The 16153-nt window shown below is 43.6% G+C and overlaps 1 protein-coding gene across 3 annotated transcripts in view; it reads right to left on the reverse strand.

Moving 5' to 3' along the window:
* Positions 1-16153, reverse strand: part of LOC113270720 (uncharacterized) — a 157598-nt gene that overhangs the window by 112561 nt on the left and 28884 nt on the right. For all 3 annotated transcript variants that reach the window (XM_057315286.1, XM_057315287.1, XM_057315288.1), the window contains exons 12-24: positions 12247-12378; positions 7907-7928; positions 6095-6183; positions 5784-5861; positions 5360-5470; positions 4707-4770; positions 4401-4539; positions 2280-2381; positions 1548-1608; positions 1408-1443; positions 1261-1328; positions 1043-1137; positions 17-99 (exon numbers count right to left, since the gene is read on the reverse strand). In XM_057315286.1, coding sequence (XP_057171269.1) covers positions 17-99; positions 1043-1137; positions 1261-1328; positions 1408-1443; positions 1548-1608; positions 2280-2381; positions 4401-4539; positions 4707-4770; positions 5360-5470; positions 5784-5861; positions 6095-6183; positions 7907-7928; positions 12247-12378 — 1080 coding nt within the window. The remainder of the gene's footprint in view (positions 1-16; positions 100-1042; positions 1138-1260; positions 1329-1407; positions 1444-1547; positions 1609-2279; positions 2382-4400; positions 4540-4706; positions 4771-5359; positions 5471-5783; positions 5862-6094; positions 6184-7906; positions 7929-12246; positions 12379-16153) is intronic.

The following is a 16153-nucleotide window of genomic DNA, read 5'->3' on the forward strand; positions in this document are numbered from 1 at the left end:
AGTCCACAGTAGTTACCTTGTACATCCCAGGGTCTCTGTTAGGCTCAGTGCCATTGTTCCTCATGGGAGCCCCACCAACTTCAGTATCAGACCAATGCCCTAGAATGCATGGAAGTGGATTCAGACTGACATTGACTGTGCAGAATTCAACCCAACCCTCCAAACCCTCCCCCACCACGTCCCACCCTCTCCCACTTTCGGGTCCCTTCTCAGACACAGAGCATTTCCCACATGTCTCTTCTGACCCCTGATGACAAGGGGGACACCCGCCCCTCCCCCTCGAGGAAGGGACCACCGTCCTCCACCTGCTTCAGGTGCTTTCATAGCTAAGGAAACAGCAGTAGACTGCTCCGGGGAAACCAGCTACAAATGAATAAACCCTCAAAATGAACAGCATGCATTCTTCCTCAAGCCACAGGCTCATGGTTCAATCTTTCAGTCTACAGATGAGGCCTAGCATGTGTGACTGGCTATTATGGAAATATTTAACAGAAGAAATGGAGTAGACTGATCGTATAGTCGGGAGCAAAGAAACAATAGGAGATTGAGAAGTAAAGCTGTGACATCATACTGAATAACATTACAGGAGTAAAATGCACACATCTCACTGATAAATGCAGTACTGCAGATTGCAAAGAAAACCAAAATAAAGGAACCTCCATAAAGAGTAAATAAATGACTTTTTTTCAAATAGTCTTTTTCTTTTCTCAAAAACTCTTTACCACTGAGTCAAGGTGGGAAGGAAGCTGGGGCTCATGACTCCTCCAGGCTCATCTCTTCAGTTGGGCGGTGGTGGGGGGCCGGGGAGGTTCTGCAGTGAGGGGACGGGCGTGAGCTCCGCCTGTCACAGGGACAGGTGCCCTGCTGCCTGGGGGAATCTGAGGAAAACACCCACCTGTCACCCCTTCAGACAACCTGCTGTCCGTAGGTACTGCTTGTGATTCTCTCCAGGACACACAATGACCACCCACAGGAATGGGAAGGACACCGTGTGCTTTCCCAGCAGAAGTCAGGCTGCCCTGTTTCACAGCGCGCTCCCTACCTCTCCGTGGAGGGCTCCACATCTCAGGTCTTCCCAGCATCACTTCCTGCCTCATGCATCCCTCAGGCAGCATCTGTCCTTTCATCATGCGCAGTCTTGAATACAGAGAAAGAGCAGACGTCTATAAGAATTACATCACCACGTCCTCTACTGGACACCAAACAGTGTAGTTGTCACCCCTCAAAACACCCGTAAAAAGGCACATCAGACTCGCACACCTGTGTATCATGTAGGCGTTCTCCCTTCTCTGCTGCTGTATCTTCCGCTCCCAAACCCGAGCCTTGATCTGCGGGAGAAAAACCCACCCATCTTCAGTTGTGCCGGACTGTGCCCCAAATGGAGAGCAGGGAAAAGAAAACACTTACCCAATTCCCTACAGCATTCTTTTCATGAACTGTGATCTGAAAAAGCCAACACACCAAAAGCGCATGTTCAAGGATCTAAGGGCCACTTCCGTCCCCTGCAGGAGGCGCTAAGGGGCCTGTTGGGGCACAGCTCAGGTTACCTTGCGTTCAAAGGTGAGCTCTGCCTCCTGCAGCTGGTCTTGCATCTCTCTGATCTGTTGTCTGTCAGGTACAATTGCTTTCGTCAGGTAAAGCCCAATATTGGGTGTGATTTTAAATCATCGGCCCATGTGGCCGTCCTCCAGTTATCTGTCCCCTCATCCAATTGATCCTGACACAGGAAACACTTCCACATGACTATACGTGGACAGCAGGATCAAAGCTATTGTCACATCCTTTCCTTACTCATTTCTCCACACATGCAGGGTTCAGAGTTGATATAATTTCCTTACCCGTTTTCAATCTTTCCCTAATTTATCACATGACAAGTATCTTTCGTCATGAAGCTCTATTCTCCTTTAACTTCTATCCTCGCCACGTTTGCCAGGGTTGCAAAGACCAGCGCCATCAGATGGCACTACCGTGTTTATGGGTAGGATTCATCCTACGACAAACTGCTTTCCTCAAGATGACCACCATTGACACCACAACCAGAGACTCTGGCGTGGAACAAGTTTCCACAGAGTCAGGCCAGCGCTGGCAATCAGGACATGTTTACTAACATGGTTGTTTTGCTCTTTCTAAAACTTATCTCTTTGGGTCTGTTAATTCTTTCTGGATATGTCCCCTGAATTTTTGTGTATATTACTTGTTGAGTCTAGACATTGTACAAAGGTGAAAAATACAAAGTAAACAAGGATTTCAGGAGCCGCTAGTATGGTGTCTGAACTCACTTGTACTTGTCTATTTCTTCTTTGGTTACTTTCAGATTTTCCTCGGCATCTGACAGCTGATTCTTTGTTGCCTCCAGTTCATAAAGTGTCTTTTCCAGCTTCCTAAAATGGGAAAGGTATATACATAGACCAGTAGCCAAGGTCCAGAATTTCTGCCGTTTTTCCTCCCAGCACACTTGCGGCCTAGATTTGAATGGCTTCCATAAATGCACAGACTGTGAACACCATCAGGGAAATGAACTGAAGGCCCCATTTAGGGCTAAAGAAAAATCAGATTCTGGCTGCTGCCATGTCCCCTGCAATCAGAGCTGTCTTTGTACTTCTCTACTTCAATTCATTCATCACCAAGTCACCAAATAACACTGCACTTTGTGCCCTCTCAGAATAGGTCTTTCTTTCTCTGAGATGGTGAAGGCTCATTTCAGTTCAAAGTGAGAAACTAGGCCTGAAAACTATTTGGATGAAGCAGGAGACCATCATTAGTCTTACACCTCCATGGGGAGCCCCGATCCTCAGACCAAGGCTGTGCCCGACATGGACAGCCCAAAAGGAAGCCTTCCAGAGTACGGCTTCATCAGCATGGTAACTCACTCCCAGACATCTCTAGGGTTTAGAAGTACAACCCCTGCTTCCTCCTTCAAAGATCCTGGTGGAGGAAAAGGCCGATCTTAGTGCTGACGGTATGTCCTGAAGTATAAAATGATGTGAACTGTCACACAGTCAGGGTGTTATCTCCAGGCAACAGATGTCAGATGGACAACTATCAACTGCATGGAGTCAACCTACTTTAACAGAGTCCACTGATAGTGAAAGCAGCAAAGAGCGATGCTTAGAAAGGCTGGTTTCCTGTGTCGCCCTCAGACTCTTTTGTTCATGGTGTTGATTTAAAGGGTTTCAATGTGACTCTTGATTTACTCAAGAATCACATGCAAAAAGACTCTTAGAAACTGAGACAAAAGCTCTAGACAGAGAAGGACTCATGCATTTGCTTCTGGTCTCTCAGGCAATCCTTCAGCACATGCTCTGTGGAGTGGCTGTAATGTAGTCGTTCAGCTGTGAGGTGTTGAAGAGAGAAAGGTGGTCAAGACACTGTACCTGCCCCAGAAAGAACTTACCAATGAACAGAACCAAGATGCCAGTGAGACAGAGCGGCCCCCACCCCCGGTGTGGGAAGGATTAGCACAAAGCTGAGTCTCCAGGGAAGAGGGGGAACAGTTTTGCTTTTCAGCATGAATGAGGGACTCTAAGGTCCTGAGAACTTTCTCCTCCTGAGGAAAATAGAGGAAGTACTGTACAAAAGTGGAAACTCGTGAGTGAATGCACCCAACTTCTAAGGAGCGCATGAAGAAACAGGAGAACCAGATGCAGAAGAAGGAAGCCCAGGAGAAAGCCAACCTGGCAGTGGGAGCCAAGCTCCCCAGGGCTCATCAATGAGTTCTGGAACAGGCAAGTGAACTGCAAGAAACTGAACGACTTTATGAGCACAGCCTTAGAAGGAAACAAGTGCTGTTCAGGGTCAGCCAGCAAAGGTGAGCCCCTAGTGAAACTGCAGGCTTTGCTTGGGACGCAGGAGAGTTACACCTACAAAATCAGGTGGACAGGAAATACCCCGGCCTTCTTAGGATTGGGCCACAGTGAACGATTTTGGTTGTACACTGGATGAAGGGATCCAGTATTGCTGGAGCCCCAACCCACTTTCCACAAAGAAATTCCCATTGTTTCTGCAGCAAGAGAATTCCATTTTTCTCTACACATTCTTGACCCAAGTCTGGTACTGAACAAGAAACTGACTGAATTCAGGGCTGATGAGAACATGTGATGAGACTGAAACCAAAAGGACAATGTAGATGGACCCAGAGGGGATCCAGGTATCAAGCTGATTAGTGCTGGTACCTTCCCTCTTCTGCCCCAGTGAATCACACCACAACGTGTGACAAGCAGTTGGAACAGAAACAAAAATGCAGGTTGCACAGATCAAGGTAGGAAGGGCAGGTACTTCTACAGAATGCATTTGGCAAAAATACTCTAGATCCAATTCCCAACGAACTACAACTATCTAGCCTGGCTGCCACATAAATTCATACAACAGTGTTTGTGACGATTAACACAGGAATAGCTTACTCTTCGGCAGCCACTTTTCTTCGTTCAGAGAAATCCACCATGATACCCAATTTCTTCCTTAGCAGCTTCAATTCCACTTCCTTAGCTGCCTTCAAAGAACTCAGGGCATTGCACTTCTGTTCCAAGACCTTTTTGCTTTCTGTAAAGGATGAGTTTTCTTTTGTATGAGTGGGCATGGGACCTGAGAATTTGGTTTTGTTGGGGAAAGGAGAAGGGCAAGACCTTGAAGGCGGGAAGGCATTCTTTCCCTTCCCAATGCAAACTCATTGCCAGCATCTGGGGATTTCTTTCCCTAAAATAACATACCCTTCAGTACACGTTTTTTGGACTCCAAGTCTCCCTGCTCTTCATCCTCCAATGCATCTTGGGCCTTGAAGACGGATATGAGGAAAGACATTCAAGAAATCATGATCACAGAACAATGTGAGTGCACCTAACAGAACGGGATCATGCAGTGCAACAAAGAAAGCCCTTGAGGCATAAATAGAACAAGGAGAAAGTAAGGAGACCCACACTTTTGTATACACACATATACACAAACACACACAAACACATATACCTAATTATATACATAAATTATATATGTACATATCTTCCCCTATTAACATTGAAAATTCTCTCTTCAGCATTGACAGGAAGGGACTATACAATTTGGCTGGCTATCACCCTTCATAACTCAAGTATCTTGTGGGATTTTCTGCATATCTTGGAGGGCAGGGCTGAACGATGTGATAATTACCTAGCTGTGAAATAAACCATACTTCCTAGTCCTTGAAATAGCAGACCTCATCGTGATGGTCCTAAGTGAAATTCCAGCTCACTGTTCAGTAGGAGTTTCAGTTCCCAGATGCCCACTCTCTACTGTGGTAAACAGCAAGCGAATACGCGGCCCTCCCCTCACCCAATGACCAAAAGCCTCCTGAGCCACGTTAAGGTAAATCTCAACAGCCAACTCTTACCATGTCCTCATTCTTGACATTCTTCTCTCTCATAGCTTGCAACATAGTCCGCTTGAAATGAAGGGCGACACTTAAATTTGCATTAACCCGTTCAACCTTTCCGATGTTCTCCTTCAACAAAACATATTGAATGAGTAATAATAATTCATCACTTAGGGCACGTGGGTGGCATCTGGGTGTCGCAGTAGGTCCAACTCCTGCTTTCATTTTGGCTCCAGTCCCCACCTCAGAGTCATGGGACTGACCCCTGCGTCAGCCTACACACTCAGCATGGAGTCTGCTTGGGATTCTCTCTCTCCCTCTGCCCCCCTCCACTCGCTCTTTCTCTCTCGCAAATCAATCTTTAAAATAATAATAATAATAATAATTCATTACTTTCATTTCTGTTGTTAGAACACAATTCAGGCAAAGAAGGGATCCTTACCTTCAATTTAAGAATTTTGTCAGAGAGAAACTGATGTTCTCTCTTCATTTCTGCGCGATGTTTCTTTCCTTCCCTGATCTATAAAATATACGAAAAGGGAATCAGAATTCAAAAATAGCAGAGTGTTAGACAAAGCTATCTAACGCTGTGTGACTCCTTTCATGGATAGAGAGGCAGTGCTCTACACTTGTGAAGCTTCTCTTGAATCGCGATCATTTGTGGGTCACGTGAAATAGGTCAATAGGATGAACTACCAGAGGGGGAAGTAACCAAAATGAAATCACAAAAAATATTTGAAAGGGCACTGATACCTTCTCCTCCCAAATGGATATTTCTTTAGCAAGTTCCCTGTTTTCATTTTTAAGCCGATGGATCTTTTCAGCTATTTGTTGTAAAGTAACTAAAAGGAGAAAAAAGAATTTCTAAGATAATTAGCAAAACCAGTGACATCGAATAATCCCACTGTAATACCCCCAGAGACACATTCTCGGACACTTGGGTGTAACTAACTTGATAGCATTCCCATTGTGCCTGAAAAAGCAAGGTTTAGCAGCATTTGAAACCTAAGACAACCTATTTCAGGGAGATTCCTACTTAAAATGTTTTCAGAAATAGAGAAACACAATCAAATGTCTTCTATTTTTCTCCCATCTGTAAGCATCATTCTTGGAAAATTCAATCACTGCAAATACTTATGTCATCACCAGAGATGTAACAGAAAAATCAAGCATCCTTTCAACTAACATCTCTCTCCTCCAATGATTAAGGTACGTAAGTAGGTCCCTGCAAACAACCCAAAATGAACAAAACCATCCTTTGCTCCTGCTCAGCGCCACGTCTACTTCCAGGTCCTACTTGGAATTCCACACAAGGAAAGCTCAAAATGTCAACTGAGTGGCTACTCAAAGGCCTTCCATGACTTCCTGCTGCTCACAGATTGCCTTTCAGGAACCCCAGGCTGGGGGCTCTGGAGGACCAGATCTTTGGAATCAAACACACTTGGGTACACTCTCCATGTTACACAGAGTCTCTGGAGCGCCTGGTAACTCACAGTTCCTAGAACACAAGGTTTTCTCAGCTCAACTTGAGAATGCTACCCTCCATCCTTAAAGGAAAACAACCCTCATGAAGCTCCCTATCACAAGTGGATAACACCTGTAAGCTCTAGAACACAGACTCCTCTAACAGGCACTTAATTCTCTCATCTTGGGGCACCTGGGTGCCTCAGTTGGTTAAGTGACTGCCTTCAGCTCAGGTCATGATCCCGGGGCCCTGGGATCCAGTCCCACATCCAGCTCTCTGCTCAACTGGGAGCCTGCTTCGCCCTCTCCCTCTGCCTTCCACTCTGCCTGCTTGTGCTCTCTCTCTGTCAAGTGAATAAACCAAATCTTTCAAAAAATAATAAGTCTCTCATCTTACCTCAAGTGCAGATTCTCTTCTATTGGCCCAATGTGAGTGCTCTCGTGCCCCGAGATCTCTCTTCTCACCACCACCACTGCTGCACTCACAGGGACAAACACCAGCATTCGAGGGTTTGCTAAGGGCCAGGCAGCCACCTCGGCCGTCAGACAGCACCATGGAATCACCACAATCCATGAGGCCCGGACACAATACATTACCACCCCTGGCACACGTTCCTTTCCACTCCTTCTCCCCTGGCAGGAAAGGCTCCCTCCACTTCAAACTCAAAAGCATGCTTTAAACCTCTCTTGTGACACACACTCTGCCTGGCAATACCTGTCTTCTTCTCCAAGTGTAGCCTGCTTGATAGACTCAGAGTGTTTTCTCATCGTCACATTTCACCAAGAGCCAGGTCATGGCAAAGTACCCACTCCAGACCTCAGGCTCCTATCCTCACTTGCCTCCTAAACTTCTCTCTGCAAAATTACACCCTTTTTGTTCTCCCTCCTCCCATGAGGTGTTCCTCCTCCTGGTCTCCTAAGAGATGGCAACACCCTCCACATTATCACTTAGACTCCACATGGAGAAGAGAAAGATTTTCAAGACTTAACAAGTCAATTAGACATCAGAAGTCACCACATTTATCCCTAGTCAAATTACACCCACATCAAACACCGGTACTGAGAATTTATTACAAAGAAAACTAAAGCCAGAAATCTTACCTTCATATTGTCGAGGGGCAATCTAAGAGTGGAAGAAACAAAATTAAGTTTGATGTCAAAACATATTACTAGAAAGAATCTACAGTTCAGATAAATACTGAAATAGTAATCGAAAGAAGTTACAGTAATCATTTTACTTAGCAGAATGAATTCACAGGATTAGAAAGAAGACAAAATTAGCATTTCTAACTATGAAACTCATCTATGACTTTCTCTGAGTCATCATAGTTCACAATTCATTTTTGATAAAGAGCACAAAGGTGTATAACTTACGTTTTACCTCAAAATCTATTCACATTCTATTAAATGAACGTTCACCCTATTCAATTTTGACAAGGGATCGGGTGGACATTTAAAAAATAATCATTAATTCATCGTTTCCCTAACTGTTTTGTAACCAATATCCACACTGAAGTTTAGAACCTGGGATTATTGTTCAATCCTGAAAGATATAAAATGGAAGGAAGGAAGAAAGAAAGGAAGGCAGGCCGGTAGGGAGGAAGGCGAACAAGCAAAAACTCTGAGAAAGATATGCTTCTTGCCTTCTCTAGAAAGCCTTTCTGAAATCTTACAAAGACTTGGCTATTTGCTGAATTCACATGCAGTTACAGCACACAAGGTGTTATGAATTTTCCCAGAGTACTACAAATGGAGGGTCATCAAAAAGAAATGAAAGCCATCGACGAGAAAAAGAGTGGCACGTGGCGAGTGATGAAGCATGAGCAACAACAGAAATGACAGCTGATGTTTCGAAAAAGGGGAACCAGGCTCCCCAGAATCGAGTCACCCAGATAAATTATAGCTCAATAAAATCTAGGCAAGACCCCATTTTGACACCATTAACATATTTCCCCATTCAAAAGTTTTACAGGATGATGAGAGGCTGAGGCCAGCCCCCAAATCTTGCCAGGATATTGGAATATCAGCACACTATCAACAAGCCAGTCATGATAATGTTGTTGGGGAATGTGCATCAGTGGAGGGCAAACAGAAAATCATGGCTATTCCATTAATTTCACGTGCTGCTTAGGAACCTCTGAGCTTCCGTGGCCCTTGTCACCCAGCCCCACTGGCGGGAAAAGTGAAAAGATGGATGGGGCACACCAAATACTTAATATTTTTGTTTTCTTTCTGAAGGGAAGCTTTCTCCATTGGCCGGGACAGGGAGAAAATTCCCATTTAGAAATAAACTCAAAAGTTTTCTGTTCTTCTCAGAAAGGTCTGCCCTCAAGTGAAATATGTCACCAGAGCCTAATTGGGGGTTTCCCAAAGACTAAGCAATAGAGCTGAGGGCAAATACTCAACTCCAGTGCTCTCTCCTCCCTGTCTCACCTGGGAGTAAACTCAGTCTAACCCCTAGCCAGTTAAGTAGAAAACATCACCCTAAAGTCCACTTATCTAAGTTTCTTTACTAGGACACAATACCTACCTTTCAACACAACCTTACAGGGCACACTACAGGTAAAAACCACAACAGCAAGCACTAGAAACACACTTCCCATGGCAGAGATGATGGGATTAAGCAGGCTAGGAATTACAAGTCCCTTCCATGTATGATACTGGATCTCAGAATAAAATGGACAATAGGAAGAAGAGATGGTGAATGTACACAGAGAGATGAAACTCTAAGATTTTAATGTAATTCTAGACAACAACACCATAGCAGAAATCAAGAATGCCTTTGATGGGTTCCTTAACAGACTCAACATACCAGAGGAAAGAATCATTGAGCCTAAAGAAATTCCAGTAGAAAATTCCAAAAGAGAACACAAAGACAAAAATTACAAAGACGGCACAGAAAATCCAAGACTAGTGGGACAAATACAAAACATGTAACACACAAATAATAGGAATACCTATTCCTTCAGGAGAGAAGGGAGAGATATTTGAAGCAATGACTGAGGATTTTCCAAAATTAATATAGTCACCAAATCACAGATCCAGGAAGCTCAAAACATCGAAAGCCAGATAAATACCAAAACAAACACACAAACAACTAACAAACAAAAAACACTAACAATGCCTGATCTAGACTATTCAGCTACAGATCATTAAAGACAAAGAAACAATTCTGGAAATCTGGAGCAGGGGTTGGGCTAGGTGTCTGAAGGAGGTGGAGGGGAGCAATAACACCTTACCCAAGAGGAACAAGGATAAGAACTACATCATACTTCTCAGAAACCATGCCATCAAGAAGGACAAAATGTTTACAGTGTTAAAAGAAACATCAAACTAGAAACCCGGCCATTGAAATGATCCTTCAAAACACACTACAGGGTAAGGAAAACTGTCAGGGGTAGTGACAGTCATTACTTCAATGGTAAAGGGGTCAATTCTCCAAAAAGACATAACAATTTCTAATGTGCGTGCATTAACAACAGAGAGTCAAAGTACATGAGGCAGAAACTGAAAATATTGCTGGTGGGAATAGATGAATCCATTCCTACTGCTGGAGAATTCAAAATCCTCTTATCGGTCATTGACAGATCCAGCAGATACAGAAGTTCCATGAGAACACAGGTGAACTGAACAGCATCACCAATCCACGGCAGCCATTAACATCTGCAGAATACTTCATTCAACAACAGAAGTACAGACATTCTTCACAATCTCCCATGGAAAAGTCACTGAGAGAGGCCATATTTGGGGCCATAAGATACATCTGAACAACCAAAGGAATAGAAACCACAGGAAGTATGTTCTCAGACCACAAATGACTCACACTAGACATCAAGAACAGAAAGATAGCTGGAGAATGACCAAACAATGGAGATTAAACAACACACTTCTGAAGAACACATGGGTTGGAGGGTAAGAGGAGGGAAGGGTGAAAGAGGTGAAGGGGATTGAGAGTACACTTACTGTGATGAGCACTGAGAAATGTATAGGATTGTTGAATCATGTTGTACACCTGAAACTAATATTACACCGGTTGCTAATTATGCTTGAACATAAAGAAAAAGACACGTATGGATCAAGAAGGCACCTCAATAGAAATTTAAAACTATTTTGGCCAAAGCAACCTTTTTCATGACACATCTCCAAAGGCAAGAGAAACAAAAGATAAAATGAACTTGTGGGACTTCTTCAAGATAAAAAGCTTCGGCACAGCCAAGGAAACAGTCAAAAAAAACTAAGAGGCAGCCCACAGAATGGGAGAATAAATTTGCAAAGGATACTACAGATAAAAGACTGGTATCCAAGATCTGCAAAGAACTTCTCAAACTCAATAGGCGAGAAACAAGTAAACAAATCATAAAATGGGCGGAAGATATGAACAGACACTTTTCCAGTGAGGACATACAAATGGCTAACAGACACATGAAAAAATGTTCAAAATCATTAGCCATCAGGGAAACTCAAATCAAAACCACACTAAGATACCACCCTACGCCAGTTACAATGGCAAAAACTGACAAGGCAAGAGACAACAATTGCTGGAGAGGATGTGCAGAAAGGGGATCCCTCCTACATTGTTGGTGGGAATGCAAGTTAGTACAGCCACTAGCAAAAACACTGTGGAGGTCCCTTAAAAAGTTAAAAATTGAGCTACCCTATGATCCAGCCATTGCACTACTGAGTATTTACCCCAAAGATACAGACGTAGTGAAGAGAAGGGCCATATGAACCCCAATGCTCATAGCAGCATTGTCCACGATAGCCAAATCGTGGAAGGAACCGAGATGCCCTTCAACAGATGACTGGATTAAGAAGTTGTGGTCCACATATACAATGGAATATTACTCCGCTATCAGAAAGAACGAATTCTCAACACTTGCTGCAACATGGACGGCACTGGAGGAGACAATGCTAAGTGAAATAAGTCAAGCAGAGAAAGACAATTATCATATGGTTTCTCTCATCTATGGAACATAAAAACTAGGATGATCGCTAGGGGAAGAAAGGGATAAAGAAAGGGGGGTAATCGGAAGGGGGAATGAAGCATGAGAGACTATGGACTCTGAGAAACAAACTGAGGGCTTCAGAGGGGAGACGAGTGGGGGAATGGGATAGGCTGGTGATGGGTAGTAAGGAGGGCATGTTTTGCATGGTGCACTGGGTGCTATACGCAACTAATGAATCATCGAACTTTACATCAAAAACCAGGGATGTACTGTATGGTGACTAACATAATAAAAAAAAAAACATTAAAGAAAATAAAATACTGTGTAATGTTCCAAAAAAAAGAAATTTAAAACTATTTCAATCTAGGTGATAATCAAAATTGACATTATTAGAGGGAAATTTTTAGTGCTGAATGGATATAAAAATGTCCAGTGACTATAAAATTTTCTGCTTATTTATGAATAAAAGTATATCAGGTACTTTGGTATACTTACAGCGAGGACGGTTCTCCAGATGTAAATGAGAAAGGCACAAATGCCCAAATAGCCAGTAAGAATGGCAAAGTTCCACAGAACTCCAGCCCCATCAAGGCCGAGAATGAAACGGTCAGGCACAACATGGACAAGCTGAAATAACATTTGAGATAATGAAGAATCTCAACGACATTCACAATGTATATGTCACAAGGAATCAACTTCACAGACCCCCAACCAGCCTCCAGGAAGTAAGCACACCTCTCAACTGCCTCCTCCTGGAGGAGAAGGAGCACAGAGGGATTACAAAGGAGCAGGGGCCAACTTTGGGGACTGATGAGTGTGTTTGCTCTCTTACTTGGTGATGGTTTCATTGCTGCTTACCTATGTCAAATATCAACAAACTGTATTCTTTAAAAAGATGTTGTGATCATACAACATGGAAGCTGTAGGAAAAATCTAATAGGCAAATCTTAAGAGATTTTATTTTCCCTACAAGCACATTGCAGATATTTTTTCTATAGCTAACAGAACTTAAGAATTTATAAGTCAAAATAAAATAGACAATGCAAGTAAATGTAAACTTAGAGTAGGTAAGAAGTCAGTGACTTCTATTGTACATCCATGAAGGACCTGGATAAACTCCTTTGGAACATTTCAAAAAATACACCCAACATGTATGGAAAAACAAGAGAAAGCAAGAATAAAACATGTACTAGAGATAAAAATGAGAATGTTATATGGACAGATGTTTAGATAAGGACATAAGTGAGACAGACAGGAGGTTTCTCACTAACTCATTAATATAACACGGGATTGTTATTCCAACAAAAATAAATTATTGTTTGGTTTCTGAAAACATTGATGTTTTCTTTCAATGCTCACTTTGCTTCTGAATCACAGTCCAAAACATCAGATTTCTGAAGTACATAAAGATTTGCATCATCAGGTGATCTTGTATATTTTGAGGATATCTGTGAGGTTTTAGTTACTCGAACACCTATCTCCAAAAAGCCAATGAAAGGAATCCATGTTCCTATTTCTTAGTATTGTAACTAAATCAGTCAGTAGCAATTATAAAATTTAACTTTTTAAAGAGAGAAAACATTAAAATAAAAGATTGCATTTATTTATTTGAAAGAGAGAGAGAGCATGAGCTGGGGGAGGGGCAGAGGGAAAGGAGGAAGCCGACTGCCTCTGAACAGGAAGCCAGACAGGGCTCAATCCCAGGACCCTGGGATCATGACCCAAGCCTAAGGTAGACGTTTAACTGCATGAACCATCCAGAGGCCCCTGAATTCTAAAAGAATACTAAATTCCTAGATATGGACCCCAAAATAAAGAACACATCTCATTTTACAAAAACTAGAGTTATAAGTATTTCAGGAGAAAAGACGTTCACGATGCAATTTGTACTAACTCACACCAAGCTTGAATTTTGTGCAAAACACAACTCTCTAGAAAGTAGCCCCTGAAATCTATAACATTTCCATCTTTAGCCCTCACTGCTGAGGTCAGGAAAATGTGTGCTGGTGGAAACATACACTGTCTTTGAATAGCCACTGTCTGAAAGAGAGCAGTAGCTGTCAGCACCATGGTTGATCACGGGGATCAATTGCACACAAGACAGAGGCCATCTTGTCATGAATGTAAAACACCCCCAGTCGTGGGCACTCGGTACATCTGGCAGCTGTCTGGATGCTGACCAGCAGCTGACTCGTAACTGGATGACATCCAATGGGGCCAATAACACTAGGTTTTCAGAGACAGTGGCCATGAGCAGGTGGAGGTGGGAAATGCAAGACCAGTTAGTTTATGCAAGAGCCCAGAGATGAGGCAGGGTGAGAAAGCTGAACTGATGCAGTTGAGATGATGACTGGGTAGAGGGGAATAATTCCAATCAAGACTACCAAGAAATGTCCTCCTTTGAAGACTCAAAAGAAACAGAACAGAGTCTATTTTGACTGGAGGTATTTGTGTGGAATGATTCTGCCTCAATATAAGGATCCTTCCTGACTACTGACACTTTCCAGATCTCTCTGTAAGAATCTGGTGCAAGCCGATCTAAAGAAGTCTACTTATTTCTAGGGGTGTTCCCTGTCTGTCTCTTTCTTTCTTTCTCTCCTGAGGGTACAGGTTTTACTTTTTAATGACAAAATGAAATATTCACACTGGAAACCAGGTATTTCTTTATATTTGGACAATCCTAAGGACATTCAGGACCTTTTTACTTTGGGGAAATCAACACTCTGTACATACTTGGCCTAAGAAAGGACGACAACTCATTCACTTCCTGATCCCACCACTCCTAGTGATTTTCCCATGACAAATGTCTCAGCAGAATAAGGTCACTTAGTGTCTGCTGGGCGTCTCAGGGCTCCCATGGACCTGGTGGGACACAGAGTCCCTGGGGACAGCCTCCAAGACCAGAAGGAAAGGGCTGACTCAGAACTTGTTAAAAGTCAACAAACCAGGAAGCATGGAGCACAAAGGACATTTCACTTTTTAACACTCTAGTCCCAACACCAATGCTTGAGATATCTTTGTTCCCAGGGCTGCCAAACTCCACAAATATCAACAATGTGCTGATAGGAAAACAAACTACACATAAGATGGACCCTAAACTTACAAGGCTTTTGAAGCAGGAGCTTCACCGGGCTTCCAGAAGCCCGTCTAATACCCATAGTTCCTATTAAATTCGAGTTCCTGACATTTTTAAGGACAATTTTAATGAGATATAATGTACATATCATCTAAGCCCCCTCTTTAAGACAAAGAGCTCAATGGCTTTTCGTATCTTCACAAATCCTTCCTTCTTGACACCATAAACCTAGTATTTTCAGGTTTCCATCCTGCCAGCACTGTGGTTTTTGGACCAAGCAGCGCAGACAGGATGTAGAACTTGGTGTGGACAGTTGTGGCCACAACCCCTTCAGGCTGACCGAGAAACCTGCCCTGTGGTGCTCGGTCTTCAGGGAAATGTGAAGGTCTTCTGAAGTTCCCATCAAGAACCCCAGGAAAAAGCTGTTATTTAACCACCGTGTCAAAGAACCCACTAGGAAGGAAGACACTACCAGCAGCTTTGGGGCACCTGGGTGGCTCAGTCAGTTAAGTGACAAAGTCTTGGTTTGGATCAAGTCGTGATCTCATGGTCCTGAGATTGAGCCCCTCTTTAGGCTCTGGGCTCACCACACAGCTGGCTTGGGATTCTCTCTGTCCCTCACCCTCTGCCCTTCCCTCTGCACCTGTGCCCTTTCTCTCTCTCAAATAAATCAAATCTTAAAAAAAAGAAAAGAAGGAAGACACCACTGAAGTGCCATGTTTACTCACATTTGGGTTTGGGGAACCGGGACACCAGAGCAAGAGCAGCCAGAACAGTCTCTGCACCTTCATGTCTTGGTCCTTTCAAGGGGCACTGGGGCACCAGGGAGGAGGTGGAGATCGGGGGTGGTGTGGGAGTGGGGGTGGGTGGGGTAGGGAGTGGTGGGAGGGGATAGGGTGGTAAATAGGGATGGGGGTAAGGTGGAAATAGAGGGTAGGATTGGGGAAGGCGTTTGTCAGGACAAGAGGAGGTCTCGGACAGTGTCAGGGTCAGATCAAGTACTCAAGGGGAGGCAGGAGGGTTCAGAAAGGTTAGTAGGTCAGCAGGTTAGTAAATCACTAGGTTAGCAGGATACAGTAGCAGGTTAAATGATTGGAGGAGGATCCACCTTCTTCCAAGCCTTCACCTGACTGAAGGTATCCTTAGCAACACAGAGGCTGTATACTTTCTCTCGACCAATCAGCTGCCTTTGCCCCTGGTACATCATAATGGACACCCCGTGTGACCTCGTTTGTAAGTATCCCCTTCCCAATGTGGTCTCACCACACACCATCCCAACGACAGGTCTTCTCTGGAACTTTGGCAGACCTTCTTGTTTCTGCTCCC

This window comes from Ursus arctos, unplaced genomic scaffold (genome assembly GCF_023065955.2).
Source record: "Ursus arctos isolate Adak ecotype North America unplaced genomic scaffold, UrsArc2.0 scaffold_2, whole genome shotgun sequence".
NCBI lineage: Eukaryota > Metazoa > Chordata > Mammalia > Carnivora > Ursidae > Ursus > Ursus arctos.